This window comes from Fistularia commersonii, chromosome 14 (genome assembly GCF_037954325.1).
Source record: "Fistularia commersonii isolate RoL2024-O1a breed Wild chromosome 14, RoL_Fcom_v1.0, whole genome shotgun sequence".
Lineage (NCBI taxonomy): Eukaryota > Metazoa > Chordata > Actinopteri > Syngnathiformes > Fistulariidae > Fistularia > Fistularia commersonii.
Window position 1 is genome coordinate 12873933 of NC_141297.1, and position 22329 is coordinate 12896261.

A 22329-nucleotide genomic window follows, 5' to 3' on the forward strand; every position below is an offset into this window, starting at 1 on the left:
GCCACCTCAGGCACACTGAACATAGCCTGACGTTTCACCGGGTCCAGAATGTGAACCTTTATTTCCACTGAGTCAAATTAAACATCGGGACTCCTCTGAAAGACACTGCTTGTACCCAGAATAGCTCTTAGACCTGGGTTGTCCCTTTGATAAACATAAGGCTTTATTTAAATTCTTCATCATTGGAATGTTATTCCTGAGGTGAGATGAGAGGTAGTATCGCATACTGAGAAATCACATCCAGTCAAAGCATAATGGGTGTAGTTCAGAAAGCGCATAATGATGTGACTGTTGCTTCGTGCATAGCACTTGTATATTCGCTCCCAGAAATAGAGCAAATATTGATGTCTTTGATTTCTCGTTCAAGTTGTAATTACTTTTTCACCTTTGCGCACTTTCAATAATCCCAAAGACTAAACAACTTTCGAATATTTCAAATTGGATTATTTGCTTTAGACCGCTAATTGCACTTTATTCCTCAATAATGATGAATGAAATATGCCACTGCATTTCCACTTAAAAATACTTGGAGGAATTAAACCTTTCTTTTAAAGCCTTGAGATACTTGCTGTTTCAATTGAAAATCAAACCTTGATGCAGTTTTTACATCTACAGCCTCCAAAGCCATCATGGCAAAACTGGACTTTTTGAATGGCTATAAATCTTTTCATTTTTCTTCCTCAACTGCGAGTGACAGACAGTCTTGGAGAACAATGAAGGAGGTTAATCAAATCCCAGTCATGGTGTTGACCTCTGGAAGAGGTCAAGGGCTATGGCTCGAGGGCGCCAGACAACACCAACCAAATGGCAGTGAAGTGTCGGTGCTGAAGGAGACAGAGGTCATGGGTTGGGAAGGGAAGCGTAATGGATACGCGGTAACAAAGGTTGGATGTGTGGGAAGCTCAATACTGCAGTAGAATGACAGATTAAACCAGTGGCAAACATCATCATGTGAGCATGCACACACACACACAAACCACCCCAAACAAGGAAGAAAAGAAAACAAACAAACACACAAACTCTAGAATGTAGACATTTCATTGAAAAAGTTGGATAAAATGAAACAGCCCAGACAAAATTAAATGACTGAGCTCTATAAGAAAAATAAAAGTAAATTAAAAAAGCAATATTAAAAGTAGTATTGCCATACAACCTAATAGATTCAAGCCAATAAATATTTCCATTTGAAAAAAGGTATGGGTGTTCTGAGTTTAGCAGGGGTGAAACTGCAGAAAATGTTGCAGGTTCAGCATATTTGCAGCAATGCAGTTTAGCAAGTAATAAAAAGAGGCAGGTCATTTAACTGAGGACACACATCACTTATGTTTAACACCTCCGGTCCCAAACTTTATTAATGTCCCTTTACAACAGAAACTTTTGACTGGCAAATCAAGATGAAACATGTGGCAAAAATACCTTAGAAATGTAAGCCACAATGGCGCCGTCTGTGGTGATAGTGTAAAGTTCCTTCAGCTTCCCTATTCCCCTTCAAGTCTGAACTCTATATCTGTCTCTGACCATGAAGTGATGGAAAACTGTGTTGAGCCCGCTTAATCAATTTTCCACCCTGACAGAAAGAATAACCAAGATGCTCCACACATGTGTGAAGGTACGTTTTGATCAGCCAATTCCACAATTTTCCACAGCTGTGATTAAAGGTCATTGATGCAACATGCAGGTGCTGGACTTATTATCACTGATTGGGGCACGTTCCTACAGATGGCTGGCATCTATTAAAAAAAATGAAATGTAAGCTATAATGTTATACTACAAGGTTATGTTATTTTGTCTGAGTCAGGTCTGGCAGAACACTGAATGTCTATTACCATTGCAAACAAGAAAGATACAATTTGTGCAATAAAAATATTCCTACAGTAGATATAATCAGTTTATTTTATTTTTTTATTATTATGAGTCCGGTAAGACATTTTGAAAAAGGAAACAGATATTGTCTTATATCAATATTAAAAAAACCTGCTGGAAACAAGTGCCAAATCACTATTATTCAGTCCAACTTCAGAAGAAAGCAGAGTTAGAGAGGAGAGAGGAAGAAACCTATGGGTTTATCGATGCAGTGAGATTGCCCTCTGAGAAACTACCAAGGGAAGAAACCTTCACTGCAGCATGATGGACCAGACCAGTTATTATTCCTAGCTAAGGTGTTTGGGGCATTAGGGGAAAATGCATTTAATGTCATTTATCGAAGTGCGAAAAAGACAGGGACACACAGAGAGAAGGAGAGAGTGAGAAAGAGATTGAGTATAACCAGCAGAAGCATTGTCCCCCTCGCACAGTGACAAACCATTGCTTCCTCCCCGGACACAGACCCCTCTTTGTTTGTTCCATGAGGCCAGTCGAGTTCAAACAGAGGGGAGTGGATGGGTGGTGGTGGTGTTGGTGGGCTGCAGAGGAGGATGGAAGTATAGAGGGGCAAAACAAAGAGATGACAGAGACAGTGACTTACACAGACTGAGGGGCGAGATGCTCGGAGGCGAGAGATGTTTTGCCTGACAGGATGCAGGCCTTTTTGGAAAAGGAAGAAAGGCCAGGGGGTGGAGGTACACGGTGTTGTAGATGCTGTGTGTGAGTGCGTGCTTGCGAGTGTGTGTCGAAGGGAAGGGGTATTTTTCACAGGTTTTGCATGCTTGCCTACAGTCGGGGTTTTCTCCTTATTTGATGATTTTGTAATTGGTTCTCTCCCATGAAGCGCGGTCATATGCTGTTGTATGTGCTAGATTAGACGCTTTGTGTTTTTGTGCCTGTCGTACTTACAAACTGGAGAAACACGTGTCCCAGTTCATGGTGAGGCTGGGGTTCAGGCTGCAGAATGGATTCTACTGCTGATAACACCTCTTTGTGCAACTCCAGGATGTCCTCAATGTTTGAAAACAGAATCTATAAAAAGAGAGATGATGTAAAAGGAAGGGTTACAGAGGAAGGAAACGATAAAGAAGGAGGGAGGGTGGAAGGAAGACAAGGAAAGAGCAAGGAAATACCAGCAGATGGGAATAGATGGGGTCCAGGGAAACAAAAATGCAGTTCAGTTTGACAAGGTAACAATATTGATATTTGAAGGATATTTTACTGTTTATCATGATTGCTGTTTGATGTATTTATCAAAGTTTCATTCTGGAAATGGAGTCAAATTCAAGAAATACCTTGACATGTTCTGGTGAGAGACACTGTTGGTCTTCTGCAGTTTGCTGGATTCTGTGCAAAAATGCCTGGGAAGGCAAAAAAAAAAACACAACACTTAGATATGCATTTTATCATGATGACAATGTGGTGTGAATCAAAAAAGCTCAGCAGGAATTAAACATACAGCCGGAATTCTATTAAACAATATGTTTGTAATGTGTCCTACTGGGATTGCCAGCCCTGCAGGGCTATAAATGATGTTTGCAGTACAGAACACTGGTTTGCAAAAAGGACAGAGAGCTTAAAATTGAAGAGGGTACCCTAATTTTGTGGGAGATGGCGAAGAAAAGGAAACACTGCACAATCAACCTGAGATTGATTGGCTGTAGCCCTGGAGTATGACAGCATTACATCAAAACCAGTGTATTCAGGGAACAATTTTGAGAACCATGTACCTCTTGAGGCACTTCATTTATAAAAGAATAATTTCAGACAATTTGGGCAAATTTCACTGTAGCAAAATTGTTCCTGCTGGTCTTTTTAGGGGGGAGAGGCTCTCACAATATAATGCCACTGCTGAAATGGTGTATTTGCAGAAACATCACCCATTAAGTCTTTATATTTGTGGTTTTAGAATTTGAATTTGTGTGTGAGGGTATTTGCATTTTGCAGCTCAACAATGCTGAGCCATGTTTTTGCCCTGAACGGCCCAGGGATTGTCACATGACTGAAAGCTGTGAATAAGAAATTTGGAAACCCTGAATCATCTCAACCAGAAAAAGTGGAAGTCCAGGTCCCCTCTGCTGATTATTCAACATGCATGTGCATGCTCACTGTGTATCAAGGAAACATACACATGATTGACATGCACACAAAAATTGATGTGAGGGTCATATGCTTGTCACAGTGACAGGCATTGAGGGGGGAACATTGGGTCCCTTACAAACTAAACATTTCATGATGTGGCAAGCTTGTTTCCCGCACTGTCCTCTGGCACTTGAAGCTCACAGTGTTTATCTTTTGTGGTGGGAGCGAATGCACCTGAGCATTCAGCTGTAAGACACTAGAGAAATTAACTGCCTCATTGTTAGAGCATCTACATGATGACACATACCACTTCACTGAAGCCAACCAATTTGGGCTTTGGTTGTATGTTTCACCATATTGTGTATGTGTGTGTGTGTGTGTGTGTGTGCAAATGCACGTGCATGCACGCACACACATCTGCCAATCAGGATTGTGACTTAAAAAAAAAAAAAAAAAAAAGAGGATGATAAAAAGAAGGGAAATGAATCGGCAGTTCTTCTATTCTCTGTTCCCCATTTTTTTCTATTGACTCGTCTCTGACAGACTTAACCTGCCTCCCTCTGACTTTCTACATCATCCCCTGATGCCGCACTGGCTTGGAAAGAAAGGGATAAAGGAGAGGAGATATGAATCCCACAAATTACAAGAAAAAACTGTTCCGATAGACTCCCTTATCTGGCAGTCTGCATTCCAACTCATAAAATGTACACATATTTGATCTAATATTTTTGGACTTTTCTCTCCACAAACACAAGTTGTTCAACATCCACAGCAAATAAACAAGAATAGAAATTATCTTACAATTCAAATTCTGGCACATTTTGAGGGAAAATTAACAAAAAAAAAAACTCTTCTACAGAGAAAATAACATTCCCATAAATCAGTAATATCTATAACATTATCATTTTTGGAGGTTCTTGTGATTATGTTATGCACTCATCAATACGACTACTTCGAAAGATGATGACAAAGTCCCTCTAAGCTTGTCTTGATTCTTGGCAGCTGTCCTGTGATACTACATTAATAAGACTCTTATCTTAATAAAATGTGATGGTCATGAAAGAAAACATGTTTTTGCGTATCCATTAGAAAAGCATCAGATGCCTGATACGGTCACACAAATCAGTCCACTTCATGTATTGCAACTGTGTCCCACTTGCCTATAATGAAGGACCGACACATGTAATCGCACATTTATTCCAAAGATAGAACACATCCAAGCAGGCAGTCAGACGGCAATCATATAATTTCCCATGAGACCAAACACTTTGGGAGGATTGTCTTGGGTTTTCCTCAGTCCTTGCTAGCTTTTGCGTAAGTTCACAAAAATAGAAAGCAAAGGTCCATAGCAGTAGGCTGTAACCTCGCTAATTAAGACCAGTATTAAAGGAAAGTAGTAGTTGTTGTGTTCTTGAATGGTTTTGGGAGGGAGCTGATTTTGCTTGCAGCATACACTAATTAAATCTCCCATATGGCATTTTGTCCCGTGTCCACAGTGGAAGAGTCACTCATGTGAGAGATTGCTTCCTGGCAGAGAGGACATGAAGAGATAGGCTTTCAGACAAGGGTAGCAGTGGGGGCTTTGTAGGGTACCGGAGAGAGCAACACATGCAAAAGGTGGGAAAAATACAATTGTTGTAGTGATGAGGGCACGATACATAGCGAGGTAAAACTTAAATGTCAATACATAAGTGTTTTGTTAATTGACCTTCTTCCATCTAACCAAGATTCACCCCTAAGAGAAAATGTGCTGCACAGATGTGGTGACAGGGGAAGTGGCAGGGAGGATGGAGGGACGGAGCAACAAAGAGATCCTTTCAGTCCAGGTCTCACCCCAACATGGCCATTTTCACCCTGGGTTGTATTGGCTGTCTTCATTGTTCCATCACAAAACACAGTTTTATTTGAAAAGTAAATTGGAAGTTTTCTTTCACTACTGTCATGAATGAGACACTTGCTTCAGTGAAGGCAAAGCAAACAGACACATGGGTATGAGCATCACGCATGCCTGAGTTTACTCAAACTCAGGATTGACAGTACGGAGTGTATTTTCAGAGCATGACAAGAATCAACAACAATCCAAAAAGATGATATTATGTGCATGATTGGAGTGATGCTGACAACCAATGAAAAACTATTCACTGTGGTTGAAACAAACAAGCAATATAATAGGGCAAACTTCAGTCTGGATTGATTGTTATATCTATCTGCTTGTTGCAAGTTTTAACAGAATAACCGGGCAAAGCGAACATTTAACTTCCAAAAATGACAGTCTGACTGGTTGCCAACACCCAAAGAATTGCCATTCCAAGATATCAGTTGAAGAACAAAACATGAAAATTTCAAAGTTTACAACAAAATATTTAATTGGGCCCCAAATGAAGTAATGCATCATTTGCAAAGAAAGAAAAAATACGCCAACATATAGATGAAATGAATATTCAAATAGATAGTATTTAAAGCTTAGCTAGTTGTTGTTGGGAAAGAATCAATCATGAAAAGCAAACACACAGTAGTCCTGACTAACACTGTAACTCTACTCTACCCTCAGGACACAGTTGTTGAGCTCATTACTTCTTAATCAACATGCAGAGAAGCAGCAGGATGAGGCTGACGACCCTTGTTTAGTTTCATATCTCCATCTAAGGTGACCTTTCTGCCTCTTTTCTGACATCAGCAGATCATCATTAGTGACTCCATGGTGTATAATCATGTTTAATGGAAGATCAGGCACCGAGGGATAAGATTTCATAGGATGAAAGATGACAAAAGAACATTTCATGATTTTAAGATTTTGGGCAGATAATCTAGTTTACTTTAACCTACTGTTAAAAAAATAAATAAAATCTAGCCGAGTAAAGTTGTTGGCCCCTAATCTGATGGCTGTTACGGAGAAGAAAGATGGCTAAAGGCAAATTATGGTGCTCAGTAATATAAATCATAGTAAGTCTTTGTGAAAAGCACACATTCAGTCTAGGTTACCCTAAACAGTCTACATTAGTTCACATAAGTTCATATATTTTCTCCTTAAAACAAGAATTCCAAAAATCTATATGTTAAGAATTATTGGTCAAATGGGATATTAATCTTGTTTTTGGCAAAGTTTAATGATTCTTATACGCTATTTGGTAAGGGCTCAGGTGATGCACAGGACAGATAATGCTATCTAGCCACATGGTGATAATGAGGTGATGGTTACTTAAAAATACAAAAACAGATATGGTTGATGCAGATTATGTGTTATATGTGGATTATTTGAGTTTTTTGGTTTTTTTTTGAGCTGTTGTTTATAACATGCTAAGGGAGATACCTATTTCTTGATATAGGATCTGGAGCTGTGCATGAAACAGTTTGAAACGGTTTTGAATTTTTTTTTTTTTTTTTTCTATTCCTGGATATTTTTGTAACATCTAAAAGCGTGATATAATAAGCAGGCACACTGAAGAGCAAGAGATTCTAACCATCGGCTCCAAGAGGCAGAGTGCAAGCTGTGTGGTTCATATCGTAACCCAGCGAACAACCTATGGGTTAAGTGCTTTTACACTGCGGTTTTGCTGCTCTGTAAAAACCACAACATCAGCTGCCTTTACATCATAAAGCGGAAAAAAGGATGTTTATATCAACAACAAAAAAACAACAGTAGAACATTAGATTCAGTTTTGTCATGCTTGTTTGTGTACTCTGTACTCCGCAGACATGGCTGAGGAATCCCAACATGACTCAAGTAGGATTAACTGGTAGAAGAGTTACACAAACAACTAGAATCTGAACACATAGGGGTACATGAAAGCTGCAAAAACATGCGTCAGTGCTGTTTTACTGCAACTGTGCAAGAGGAGACTAACCAAAAGTTAAAAAAAAAAACAAAAAAAAACTACTAACTGCTACTTCAGTATGGGCAAATACCTCTTTTACTGTGCTTGTGTGGAGCATGTTAACAGGAAGTGAAAACAGAGCAACCCCACACAGAACAAAAGCTAAGAAATGTCTGTGGAGGTTCTCAGTCATCCGGGTCATGGTGAAATTTTGTCAAAATCTTCTTGTCTTGGCAACTGGACTTGAATTTCTTCACTTGAAGACAGTTCATTCAGAACTGAAGAAGCCTCTTGGATGAGGGGTGAAATGTCTTCAAGTGAAGAAATTCAAGTTCAGTTGCCAAGATAAGAATAAGAACAACTTTATTTATCCCAAAGGAAATTGAAGATTTTGACAAGAAAAGCTTAGAGATATAAAGATTGTTGACAGGATCTCCTTCTCATAAGCAGGTAAATAGGGTTTCAGGACAGCTTTGAAAGAATATACAGTGTGCATAATTGAAATGTGTGTCGCAGCGTGAAAGCAGGTGTCGTTTCTGGACGGGAGGATTAGTTTTCATGAAAAGGAAAGACATCTTACTGACCACTAATGCACTTGAGCTTGAAATAGAATGTACAAAAAGAGGAAAAAAATAAAAAACTTAGCTGAAACTATGAGCATACACACAAGAGGGTCAATTCCAATCAATTAAAGTTTAATTACTTACTTATTCGATCAATGAGTAAAACCTTTTCTTGCAGTAGTGTGGCCTGAATAACTCATCACTGTTAAACAAAAACCTGGAATTTGACACCCTGAGGGTCCCTTTTTTTCCCAGTTCCTTTTGATAAAAAAAAAAAAAAAAAAAGACAAATTAATTTGTAAAAACCCAGGTGCGATGCTGTACCATTGTGGAAAATAAAAAAACCTTCCGATCATACGCATGATGACATAATCATTTACACTTAAGGCTCCCTAAAAGACAATTTCCTTGGATTTTTACCAAACTAAATTGTGAAAAAATAGTAAAGTGGCTAAAATGAATTTAAAGACACATTTTATAATGCATTTCAATTTCATACGACCGTTTGCATTTAAGCAGGGTTGAAAAAGAAGTGCTATAAAGACTTTTAGCCAAAAGAGGGCTGCAAGATAATCATTTGATGTGGATCATCTTGTTTTCATAATTGGCGGAGTCCAAATAAGTGATTGGAAAGAATATTGGCTTAATTCACATCATAAGACAACAAAAAGATCAGTGCAGCAAGACTTTCATTAGTGTGTTTCCAAGGGGATGAAAGAAATCTGATGCCTATGAACATCCAGTACCGTTTAAATCACTTCTAACAGACACAATAATCAGCACTCATCACCAGTAGCATCAATTCATTTGATCAAGCAGCCAAAGGGTCATAAATATGGGTTCGGGGTTTGCTAATTGTTGAGTGAAAGGAGGAGCCAGACAGTAAGGTGTCAACATACAGATGGACCATGTGCCAGTCTTCGCTTCACTGGACAGTGAATAAGAGTCTAGCTGTCCGCCTGTCTGCTCCATAACCTTCTGCTAAGCCAGCTTTAGGTCTGGCCAATACAGTGTATTTCCAGTACACGTGAATCTATTTCTACAAAATTAATTTGGCTAAGTACCAACTAAGTATCAAGAAAATACCCGGAAGAAAAAAAAAATGTGTGAAAATTTGCAAAACAATACTTGACAATGATTTGGAAGTTAATTCCAATGTTATCGTAGTTCCATATTAATTGGCAAATATAGTTGTGCATGGGTTGTTTCCTAAAATTCAGGAAATTAGCACAGGAGAGGCATCACAGGCGTACTTACAAAGTTAGAATTCTACAGGGAAATAACAAGAGATGAGGAAATGTCATTATTGTCAAACTGGAATCAGCTGCCACATGACTGTGAGTCTCTCACTCTCTCTCACTCTCACTGACACACACACACACACACACACACACACACACACACACACACACACACACACACACACACACACACACACACACACACACACACACACACAACAAACAAACAAACAAACAAACAAACCAGCATATGAACGAAATCACTAACCTATTGACCTATTGGATTAGTAGCCTATGGAGGCATAAAAGCAACATGGCATGGGTCACTGTCAATCACCAAATGAAGCAGCGAAATTGTACATGGAAATTCTTGGAAATCAAAAACAACAGGATGGGTAAAACTTCTATTAACCTGTGTCTGGGAAGTTGTTAAAGCAGCTTCAAACCTGCACTAGTCTGGTATGGAATGGACCAATCATGTTCCCGCCATCTAAATCTCACTCATACTTTTCCAAATATCATACTACAGGCCATTCGTCAGGAGATTTCTATCCCTACTAAAACGTAAGCTTGTATCACTAGGGAATAGGCTTCCTCAGCATTCTGCAATAACGCTGTGCCAACTCGACCGGTTCAGATATTTCTCCAGAGACCTTGCAAATCAAGAAAAGCTCTAGCACTCTTCGAGTTTTATTTTTCCAGCCAGCCGTGAGACCCCCTTTTTAAATTTCCTTTGGTTCCCACACATCCTGAAAAGTTCTCGAACATGATGACAGATCCACAGATTGAGAACTTTTCAATGCGAGTTCTCAGGTCACCAGCTTTAAACTCACTACCCCTCTTCACCCAAGACAAAAACACAACAAGCCTAAAACAATACTCCCATTTAGGCACTCTTTTGAGGTGGCCAGCCACAAAGAGGGACAGGACAGTTTTGGAGAGGTAGCAGGGGCCGTACTGGTGTCGACATGGCATGAAATTGAATAAATAAATGAAGAAATCCCCTCTTTGTGGTCCTGGTGCAGCAGAACCAGTGAATGGCCCGTGGAGTGCCACAATGAGAGACCCCAGCAAACCTTGGACTGCTTTCTCACTGCAACCGTAATTTACATCTTTACCCAACCCTCCAAAAAACTCCCTGGCTCCCCCCTTAGCCCCCCAACCAATCTCTCACTGTCTTCCAAGAGAAACTCTTTTTAGCTGAGCCAGTCGCCAAAAAACAAAGTCTTCTTTGAGTCCTGTCCAGATTTCTCTGTCTTTCTTACTCACTTCCGCTTTGAAGCACTTTAAACTTCATGGCTGTTTCAGTAGCTCGCATCAGCGGAAACCAAACTACAGGGGGATGAGACAGTCTGAGCTGGACCAGAAGCTTCCTGTTTGAAGCTGCCTACTAGCTGCCAACTAGGGCTGGGCAACTTGAACCAAGGAAGCATCTCAATCTGACCTTTTAAACACAATTTCCAAAAATTAGAAAGAAAAAACAAATAAAATCATTTGTTGCTTTTTCCAGGGACTTTCTTGCTAATCCTGACATGATTTCTCACTCAATTCCTCATCATTTATTTCTCATTATTAAGTCATTTCTTGGTGATTGTGTTTAGAATTACCTCATTTACATGTACTAATAATTTTAAAAATCCATGATATTACAGATAGTATTCAATAATCATTTTAGATCACCCACTCCATGCAGGCTCCATTCAAACTCTAATTAATATCATGTAGTTAATATACTGTATGATGAACAAAATTACTCAAAAATAGAAATTCATACTTTCTGTCTTCATTTCTCAGGAAGTTAAAATCTGACAAGGGCTTTCAAAGGTTTTACAAAAGTAACACTCTTGGAACATTTCAAAGTATGTCTTGTGAAGTCGAAGACGGGGCATTTTCACCATATTATCATGCTAAATGCCCAGAATTTCACAGTGTCTGCAAATACATGTTTTAAAAATATCTTTATGGTATAGCATTTTTCATACTGGTAGGGCACGCCTGACTTGAAGCTACAATACATACTTCTCTCACATATTTATAATTTATACCAGCAAAGCTAAAAGAAGCAAACACTTGTTCGCACATACTTCCCTTCCAAAACCAAACCTTGAAAAACAGTGGGAGGGTAATAAGTCTTTGCTTTAAACCTGTATATCAGATGACGTGAACCCCAAAAACCCGAGATAAAGTGGACATGAAGTTTTCATTTTGGCTAAATCATCATTTCATTCGCTCAATCATTGCTGACACCAAGCGCAGATTTATCTTTTTCACAGTGGCTTTGCTGTTAATGGGTGACATGTGGTGATCTGAAGATAACATCATGTAGCAGATTGCAGAGACCATCTGGACAGTTGGACACGTGTTTGTCAGCGCTGAGAGACGTGGGGATCGCAGACTCAATCCAAGTGAGGTGAATGTGGTGTGGAGTGAGCCATCAGGGCCCGGCGTGGCCTCCAGCAGAAAAACACCAAATGTACACCAGAAAAACAAGTAACACTGGGGATAATTCCAGCCAAACTCAATTTGCATTTCCTCCAGTGCCTTATCATCCAGCAGTAGCAAACAACATGACGGTAGAGCAGATACTCCAATGTTTTCTTAAAAACACATTTTCCAACCCTGATGTCAATAGATGCACTAACAGTTTGCCGAGTTGTTCAACAGCGCTGACCTTTAACCCATGAATGGTGTACGGATTGAAGTGAGCGCTGCAATGACACTAAAACAAACGGTCACAACAGAGTACCGGTAAGCGGAACAACAAGAAGTCAGTTTTCCAAGTACATACTTTACTTCGGAGTCCCGAGTCAAGATTGATTAGTCTGGAATTGCAGATTTCAGGTACCTGAACTGATTTGTCCATTACATATATCATCATAGAAATAAACTTTTTTTTTTTTTTCTTTTTTACAAATGTGCTTCCCAGCCAGTATCTCAAATTATTGAATTAAAATCAACTACAGTCAGGAGTCATCAATGTGAAAATCCAATGCCATTTGAGATGCATTTAGTTTCAGGTCTAGGATTTTGTCAAATCACATGTCATAAATTTGGAATTATCTGACTCTGGTCCAAATGATGTGACTCAATGTACACGTCAGCCAATTGATTACATTGATAGAGAACACAATTTAATGAATTAATAAATGGCAAAAGTGGGACACCTCTCCTGTTTCAAAATATTGTTTAATTCTAAATATGACTGCAAATAACTCCTTACTATGCCAAAAAAATACACTGTGCTTTTTTGTCAAGTATGACACAAATAATGCAGAGCTGACGTTAATTCTTGAAGTTCAAGTTTCCGTCTTGAAACCAAATCACAGAAAAATTGAAAGTCTTGGTTAAATGCCCATCCAACCAGGAACTCCAGACTTCCACTCTCATATCCTTATTTAGGGTTGCATAAATCGCAGTTGGAAGAAAAACGCCCTGAAGACCTGGCTATAGTGATTGGTCCTGTCAAAATCTGCCATCATTCTGTGAAGCTTTTCTGTCAACATGTGTGAACAAAACCATCACATTAACATCTCAAGCATGTATGACTCAAGGCTCTAATACCGTCATATTAGTTGGCAAAATGTCATCGTAGTGAACAAATGCCAAAAGAAAAGCCCTTCAGCTTCCAGGCCCCACAATTTGTTTGCAGCTATCATGAACACTTCTCTGTATGTGGCCAACAGCCTCTTAAATTCATGGGGTTAAATAACATTGCAAAGACCTCTCTGATTAGTTAAGTTGTTTACCTTCTCTTCAGTCATGACCAAGAGTTTAGGTTTATTTTCGTTCTTATATTTCCACATCAAATTTTCCAGAGACACATATGACTGTTACTTATGATCATTAAAAGAAAAAAAAAAAGTTGAAAAGCCAACATGATGAGATATGAGGATGATATTTTAGCCTTGATCCAACGGTAAAAAAAACGCATAATAAATTCAAGTGCGACAGCTATGGAGGTCGAAAACAACAAACACAACAAAAACAAGAGGCTCCCTGAAAATAAAAAGCACCCTAAGGTCCTTGGAAATAAAAGAAGCCTTACCTTAAAGTCATGCTAGAAATATTCTTCGATCAAGTTGGGATATTAGTATGAGATAAAAAGGAAATGAACATAAAGTAAGGTGAAGATGAATTCTTGTCCTTTTGCTGAATTTCAGAAAACTCTCATACATATAAGACAAGGTGTTGGAAATGTGATGGAAATGTACTCATTATGATTTTCAAGATATTCAAGTGACTTTACGAAGACTTGGGGAGGAAAAAAGACAAAACAAAAAAAGGAATAATCGAAATAAAATGCATTGATACTCACAAGAAATAGAAAAAATAAGTTACATAAGGGATGATTCCTTGCAAACACCATGAGGATCCTGACTCCTACATCAAAAACACTGCTTTAGAAGTCAACACTAAAAAAAAATAAATAAATAAAAAAAAGAATGACTGAACTTATTATGAAACAGATGTTAATTTATCTTCCAGTGTGCTCGTACGAGCACACTGGTAGGCCAAACAAGTTGGTTCAATAAAATTAATTATGCAGCACCATTCAAGTAAAAGGCATATCTAAAACTACTACTGTGGAATGGAACCAAAATAAAAAGAGAACCTGTTTAGTACTGTGTTGCAGAGTGTGTAAAGTGTATGTATGACACTCCGTCTTTCTCCCATCGTGTCATGTGAATGGTTTCCTGGCAAGACCACACGCAGGCCAGGCATCTCCGACCCACTCTGATTGGGAAACAATTTAACAGACCCGTAATCTAAACCAGGTCTGAGATTGAATAAAAGTTGCTCAATGATAGTCCAATGATTTATCTGTTGGTCAAATAACCTTTCACCCCAGACGTAAGCCACACATCTGGTTGCATTTTAAAAACCCAACAAACATTTAAAGGCTGCTGCCTTCGTTCGTAAACTGCAAAAGGTCTCCAGGGGAACAGAGATAATCCCTCAAAACCAAAGATGCAATGAGATCAAACTTTTGTTGCATGCTTTCTTTGCGTAGCTTCCATTCTGACTTAACCCGATTCTTGCCCAGGTCAGAATCTCATGTTGCCGCACTTTTACGACTCATGCCATGTCATTCACTCTTATCAACTAACAGCTGGTCGTAAAGCCCCTCACAGAGCTTCCCACACGTGTGGATGATCTTTTGTCAGTCATTTAAATCAAAAGTGAAAGTCCCTCTTGTTTGCAAAGAGGCATGGCCTGATATCTGAAGCAGGGAAATCAGCAACTTGATATGCATAATGCTGACATCTGGTTTATTTCCTCCAGCAGACACTAAGCTAACTTTTAAAGATTAAACACACTCAACGTCGAACACATGAAATACCTTCACTAAACAAACAAAAATTCAGCTTACATATTTGAAATACTGACATAACCACCATGAACTTTTCTCCTTTACTAATTCACAGCTGTACATCCCGCAAATATCTCTTATGAAGGAAGGAGGGGTGCTGGGGGGGTTGACATCATGCCTCTGGGTGTTTCAGTGGTTAAGACTTGTTAACTCTAATTCCTAAAATTCCTGCTGCAGTCTAGGGCCTGAAAGAAATGGCTTATCAACCACATGACTAAAAATACACCAAGATTTTATTGGAAAATGGTATTTTCCACCTTGTTATGGCGCCAGCTACACTGCGATGGCTTGCTCTGTCTGCCACAAGCTGTATGGATAGGTACCTAATGTCCAGAGCACAATGAGAAGAGGTGGGCCTGCGGTAACTTTGAACAGCAACTTCGAGTGTCTGCACTGAAATACTGACAGTGTTTTATGTGTTGACCTGCATAAGTCATGTGAAAACATCTGTTCACTTGAAAAACTCGAAAAGAAGCTTTGAAATGAAGGGAGTCCACGCTTGTAGGAGGGGAATATTACATCCAGTATGAATGATTACTGCATGACCGTTAAATAGTATATTTTGAACAAAATAGTATTTTGTCCCTTCTTTTTCATTCAAATACCCGATTATCTGTCTTTTCGTAAAAGGATGAACAGTTGATGTGGGGAAAAAAATATATATCAATGACAATGTTCAGAATTGCTTTTGTTCAGATTTGTCATAGAACCAGTTTAAGACAAAATAATTAATAAATAGAAATTCAATAGTATTATCTGAGGAAAATGTAATAATTGAGGTGGGAAAAGTGAATAACATATGAAAAAATGAATCAATAAATAAGTGAAATGAGTGATTAGTAAATTTACTAAAAATGATGTTACTGTTTATTTTTAGAACTTCAAGTGGAAAAAAACTTCACTGTTATGTGATGTTCTCGATCCATATATATTGCCTTGTTGACTTTCCCTCTAATAAATTAGATATTTGCTAATATTAGGGTTACATAAAAGGAGACTAAAAGTCATGTTTCTCAAGTCTTAAAACACAGTTTACAGCCCAGTTTTTCTAATAAAACCCTCAGAATGCCCTAGTCTTCTGTCATAGTAACTTTTACCTGCCGTTAAACCAGGCTGTTTAGCTTCTTCACCTGTGTTTTTACTTGATGTGAGAGCTTGGATGAACTCAACTAAGCTGAAACCACCAGCGTAGACACTGAACCAAGAGCACCAATCTGATGCTATTTATACCCCCCAGAGAAAGCCCAGAGAAACCCGACGCTGGTCTTTCCCACAGAGTAGGGAGGGCTGAAGGGATGGAGCAGGGATAACAGAAAGTGAGAAACAAAAGAAAAAAAAAGAGGCAGACAAATGCTGTCGTTTGAGATGAAGGTCAATATTTTCTTCCAGGGTGTTCAAACAATACTTTGGTGTGTCTTTCGGTTAACCATAACTGCAAGCAAACATATAGAAAAATCAAAATAAGAGACGATTGGTGGGTGAAAAAAAAAAAGTGTTATATATCGTGTGTTTGTGGGAGGGAGGGTTTCATACCAGATGTAAAGCTCTGGTGAAATGGAAGAAAAACTAATATCACAAACAAAATATTTTTGTGTCTGAAAGGGTATTTAAAAGTTTAAGGCACCCCATTCTCAACCATTTCAAACACGAAAACGCACAGCATATCTGACTTTTTAAATGTATCATTTGAAACTGGTTTAAAAAAAGAAAACTGCACAGAACCAAACTGTTTGTTTTCCCAAAATCTATTTTTTCCACATAAACTCATCTACAACTTATTTTGAGGTCATTTGAAATGATCTGTGCGCAATTTTTTTTTTAATCTATCAATTTTAAAACCTACACCCTCCGCATTAAGAAGTATTTGATCCATACAGATGCATCGCTCTGCCCAAACGAAGACCATGTTGAAAAGTGTAATGTCACTTGTGTTTGCCCCACAGGAAGAGACACAAAAGGCAGGATTTCCAGAGCGTTCGTATTATCCGACTCGGATACCACTTTTCTGGTCCCCATTCTCACTTCTCACAAATAAAGAAGTCAAGAGTGAACTACTTAACCGTGTTATTCCATTGTTCTCTTTACTATACAAGCATTATTGGGTCAATGTAGTCCAAAACTAAGGGGGAAAAAAAACAGCACACACCCAATTTGTATGTTCTTAAAGGAAAATCCCTCACATAGACCGCTTATGACAACACTGACTGTATTTCTGTCACAGAAAGCCTACATTTTGGTGGATGGTGGCAAGGAAAATCGAGTGGCCGGGATTAAATAAACAAAGCGCTGCTCTGAAGTAAATTCTGGCTAAGCTATGGCACAATGAATGAATCAGCCGAGCCACAAACGACAGACAATGTCTCAAGCTTGACGAGCAGTTGTTAACTGCGATTCACAGCTGAATATGAAGTTTATCACCATTGTTCTATGGCTAAACCAGAACTAATATGCAGAGAAGATGAACCTGTGTGCCAGGCTGCCAACTGCTCATGGTTCATCGATGATGGGTTAAATGCAGAGAACGAATCTCCGCACGAGGGATTAATAAAGAATTTAAAAAAAAACATCTTATCACACTTTCAACCCGCTTCTCTTCCCACCATGCTTGCCTCTGACACATTGCATGAACTCCAGGCACTGGAAATTGCCAGGGAATGAACAAAATACAGAATGACTGAGATGCCAGAGGCTGATAAAAATCTCTTTTGTGAGTCAGTGAAATTAAAAGAAGATTCAGGAGGTTTCAGAGGAGCACAAAGGAAAGTTCAAAATAAATCTGTGATAATGACTGCTGCCATTCAATTAGCTTCTGTATCTACAACGGAAAGACCTCGGGGAGAAAACATCAGGTCCCAGGAGGATGAAACGCAAGTTGCATAACAATGAGAAACGTAGCTCTTAACTGTTACGATTAACATGAATCTAAACCTGACACGTGAACCCAGCCTGAAACATCAGCCTTTCCAAATATATCAGCATTGGTGTACATGTTTGTGGAATCCGGAAACTTTCCAAATCAATATTTTACACAAAATTATATGATCGGTTTGTTGTATATACATTCCTGGCAGTCTGCAGACTGCCGAGATCTTGATTTATGGCTGAAGTTTCACATCGGGAAGTCTAATGCCGACTATTTGATTTACTGTCGGTACTGCGGATGATCTTGTGCTGCTTTTCAGTTGCATTATCTTTAGATTATGTCACTGATAAATCAAAAACTTCAGATGTCCAACAATTGATCCCCATGCAAGCTACCACCAACATCTTCTGATGCAGATATTGTGTTGGTTTAAAAGACAACATTGGACTGGCTGGAATGAAATATTATCTCCCATAAACTTTACATCCAGCGCAGCTGGTTGTTACAGGTTAACCAAAACTCGGCACTCTTTAAATGAGGCTTACATTTTATCCAATTAATCAAAATCAAACATTTTCCGAAACATTATCATTCCCTCTAAATATCAATTAATCAGTAAATTACTACCAGATATGACAAATAACTTGTTTTTTTTGTTGTTTTTATTTATTTATTTATCTCTTTTTTTTTTTTATAAAAATGTAAAACAAATGTTTAAACAACACAAACATCATCCAATTACATCAGTCTGATTGGCCGATTGTCTTTACTTGTGTTCAGCATCAACTACAGAAACTCCATGTAATGGAAGTGCTCACGTCACAGTGTGCTTTGGTCATAGGTGCAATTCAATTCCTGTAGAAAAAACGCCCCTCTGTGTTTGACCGCCACACTATCCGAATCCCCGTCTCCATCTAACCCACCGCTGATACGTAAACATTGCACACATTCTTAGGAGCTTCCACATTGAACTAAGCGAAGACGTCTCCGGAACACACATACGGCACTTCTTATTCCCTATCATTGCTTTTCACCAATTCAGAGTGGGTGACAAAGTATCCACCCAACCCCCTCTCCCAATCACTTTATCTTTACTCGACCCATAAGTCTTGGACACCAAGAATTCCTTTATCAGCAGTACAATGAGCTGAACGCGACACGGCCTCTGCTGCCAAAGAAGGACGAGGAGCAGGAATGGCCGGACTACGGAAGAAGATATTACAACGGATTATCCAGGAAAGGACTGATTTTTCGGTCCTCTTTGGTTCGAATGACCTTATTTATCTCTAACAGTCGATTATACAGTGCCGCTCAAAATTGGTATTCAGTGGATTTTGAAAATTTAATGTGTGATTACATGACCAAAGCCAGGATATATAGAAAGAACGCAATGTCGTGTAAGTCATCAGCTTTCATTTCCAAAATCAATATAGATCATAGTAGATATGGAAGCTGCAAGTCAGACACTTGGCACAATTGACTGTCAAAATCATAAAAAGTAATAGGGGAATTCAATTTGATTTCTTCCTGATTCCTTGTTACTTTTTCCAGATAAACCCTACTTGATTCTAGTTTTACTTTTTTGTTTGTTTTGTTGTTTTTTGTGTTTGTTTTCACTTTGTTTGCTTGCTCTGTTTTTTGATTGTTCTAATTTCGATGTATCATTGCATCTGTCTTTTTAAGGCTCCTTTGTTTTGCTGTTTTTGCAAAAGAAGTTATCTCAAAAATAACAGTGGATTCTTTTTTTCCCCCATGCAAAAGAGCCATCCCTTCACATGGATTTTTATCCATTTTATATTAAATTAATTGAAAGGATTTTAACGTTTACCGGTATAATCCCAAACACGATCTTTTGTAGGCTACATGAGAGCATAGCAGAATCGTTTTGCTTTACGTCACGCTCACACGGTACGTGAACACATGTGAAGATGACTTTTAATGAGGGCAGAAATATCCATCTTCTCTGGCCTGCAGAGAGAACTGTGGACAAGATGATAAAAGAAAATAATCACGACACATCCTGTGTCAAACTTAAGTGAGAGCTTTTGTGTCTGAGGAGGACACCGGAGCACAAGTGTTTATTAACAGGCTGCACATGTGAAAGAGTTGTTTTGGCTGCTTGCCACAGGTTGCCCCGAATCCAACAAAAACCTTGTATGTTTATCATGACAAGGAAAATAGGGACTAAATCTTGGCGTGTTTGAATTGGCCACAATTCGGCATTGTAAAGGTCATTGTATTCTATACGCAGCAGTGATAACAGAGCCCCCCCCTCTCCCTCAGGAGCCGGGCGAATAACCGTATGGCTTAAATCAAGAAACGGTAATTGAGGCGATGACGGGCGGGGGGGAGCAGCTTTCAGATGCCCACAGGAAAGAAAAGCCAGACTTCTCTGATAAATCTTTCCTGCCTTTATCATTATGTCAGAACTGGGTTTGTGAGTGTGGGTGGGGTGAAAGGAACAAAGTGTGTATCTCTCCTGCCAAAGTTGTCTTGTTATAGATGGTTAGCGCCGATTGACTCTTGTGTAACAGATGACAAACGGCTGCACGGCCCCGATTTGCTTCTTTTTCAGAAGTGATAGGAACGTTTCAATCCGTTTTATCAGCTGAGCTCCAAGGAGGTCCTGCGCCGCCGATACGAAGTTGGTTTTGTATATTCGTGACACTTCGCTACCATGAACTCCAAGAAGAACAAAATGATTCAAAGACCTTTGAGGAAGTTCCAAAGCATGTGACAAAACAAGAGAAAGAGGAAACTAGCACCGTGTCTAACAAAGACTTGCCAGATGCTGAAAAAGGAAGATGCACTAGATCCTAAGGCATTTTATTCGTATACACGTAGACATGATTGCGCTTTGAGAAACATTTGACTTTTTCATGCTGGAAATTGAATAATCGGACATCCGTATTCATAACGCGAGGCCGATGTTTTGTTGCTGACCCAGATCTCTGGACCTGGTTTTGGAGGGTGCCACAGGAAGGAGATTACCCTAACCACAAGCACTAAAATATAACAATATAAAAAAATTTACAGCCAATTTGGAGTCAACCACTCACTGAACTGATCGCAGCTGGAAGCAGAGACCACCTGCGGTGTCCACGTACCGAGGATTAGGAGGAAAGGATAAGAGGCAGCAAAAAAAATAGCAGTGAAGCGAGACCTATCAAAAATCTATTGACAGGAGGTGTCTATATTTATCAATTACTATTATAAACAGCTGAAATGCAATGAGTGGTAGTGATGGTGGGGGTGACTGAACTTAAATGATTTCTTATCTGTCTGCTCTGGGGAGAGAAAGGTGTGATGGTGCCTAATTCTCATGAATATCAATTTGTTTGCAGAAGGAATAGAGCAAACTGTGGTTGTCTTTCGCCTCAGTACCAAACACAATTGAGAGGTGTGAATGTCGCCGGTCAAGTCCCACAGTGTGACTAGTTTTTGACCTTGTCTGAGCTGCAAAAGCGTGGCTAAGGTGAGTCTGCACTTAAATCCTGCTGTCCTCTGAGAAGCACCAAACGTTTGATTCGAAATCCAACGTGTGCATTTATAGTTGTTCACCACTGCGTGGTTACATTGACAACCACAAAAGCAGCGGAGAGGAAAGTTGAGAAACAACCCAACAAGAGCGCCATTCCAAACCCCGTAGGGATTTCTGGTGATTAAAAGACTGGACCGTCGTGGGGGGCAGGAGGGTGAAACGAAATAGATGAGTCAAACACGCAAACGTGTACAGAAATATACGTCAAGACATGTGCCGAATCCAAGAAAACTATTCGAACAAAGTGGAACAAGCCACTCTGTACATTTTGATAAGTAAATCCCTCTAAATAATCAAGGGGAATTTAAATGTAGAAATCGGTGAGTGGAATCCGGTGTGCGCTTCCGCCAAGTACCAACGTGAACACGAGACACCGAAGAGGTGACATTAAACTTACCGACTGAAGAAAAAGCAAAGTCCGAACATAATCCCTCTCGGTGTTGATTATTTCATTTAAAACACAAAGCCGGAGTCGCTGCTGTCGGTCCGAATCCTTGACGGCGTGGATACCGTTCTCCAGATGCCCGTCTTCCTCTTCCATGACGGCTATTCAATCCTCGCAAAGGTCGCTCTTTGCAGAAAATATGCAGATTTTCTCAAGTATCCGGGCTGCGTAAATTTTTGTTGCTTCAGTCCATCATGCGGCCGCAAGTTAAGTCCGAAGAGCCCCACACCCCCGCCCTAGAGCAGGGATGCACGGTGAGGCGCCGCACGCTGCTGAAACGGACCGAAGTCGCAAAAACAAGCGTTTGGAGCTGCTGTGCGGGCGCACCAGCTGAGAGCGGGGCTGGAGAGACTAGGAGGACGAAGAGGAGGAGCCCGGTGGCGCTCACACACACACACACATACACACTCGTGTGTAAGCGGTGGAACCTCAATACGAACAGAGACGCGCGTAAATCGTGGCGCACTGATACAAATCAGATGATAAAATCAAGCCCCTCGCCTCAAATCCAGATCCGTTTATTGGATCGCGCAATAACAAAACGC

At 39.6% G+C, this 22329-nt stretch overlaps 1 protein-coding gene across 2 annotated transcripts in view; it reads right to left on the bottom strand.

The window, feature by feature from the left end:
- The window catches only part of prex1 (phosphatidylinositol-3,4,5-trisphosphate-dependent Rac exchange factor 1), an 84192-nt gene extending 62107 nt beyond the window's left edge, over window positions 1-22085 (bottom strand). For both annotated transcript variants that reach the window (XM_086159015.1, XM_086159014.1), the window contains exons 1-3: window positions 21737-22085; window positions 3159-3224; window positions 2773-2895 (exon numbers count right to left, since the gene is read on the bottom strand). In XM_086159015.1, the coding sequence (XP_086015141.1) occupies window positions 2773-2895; window positions 3159-3224; window positions 21737-21880 (333 nt within the window). In that variant the 5' untranslated portion in view covers window positions 21881-22085. The remainder of the gene's footprint in view (window positions 1-2772; window positions 2896-3158; window positions 3225-21736) is intronic.
- Between the last annotated feature and the right edge of the window lie 244 nt (window positions 22086-22329).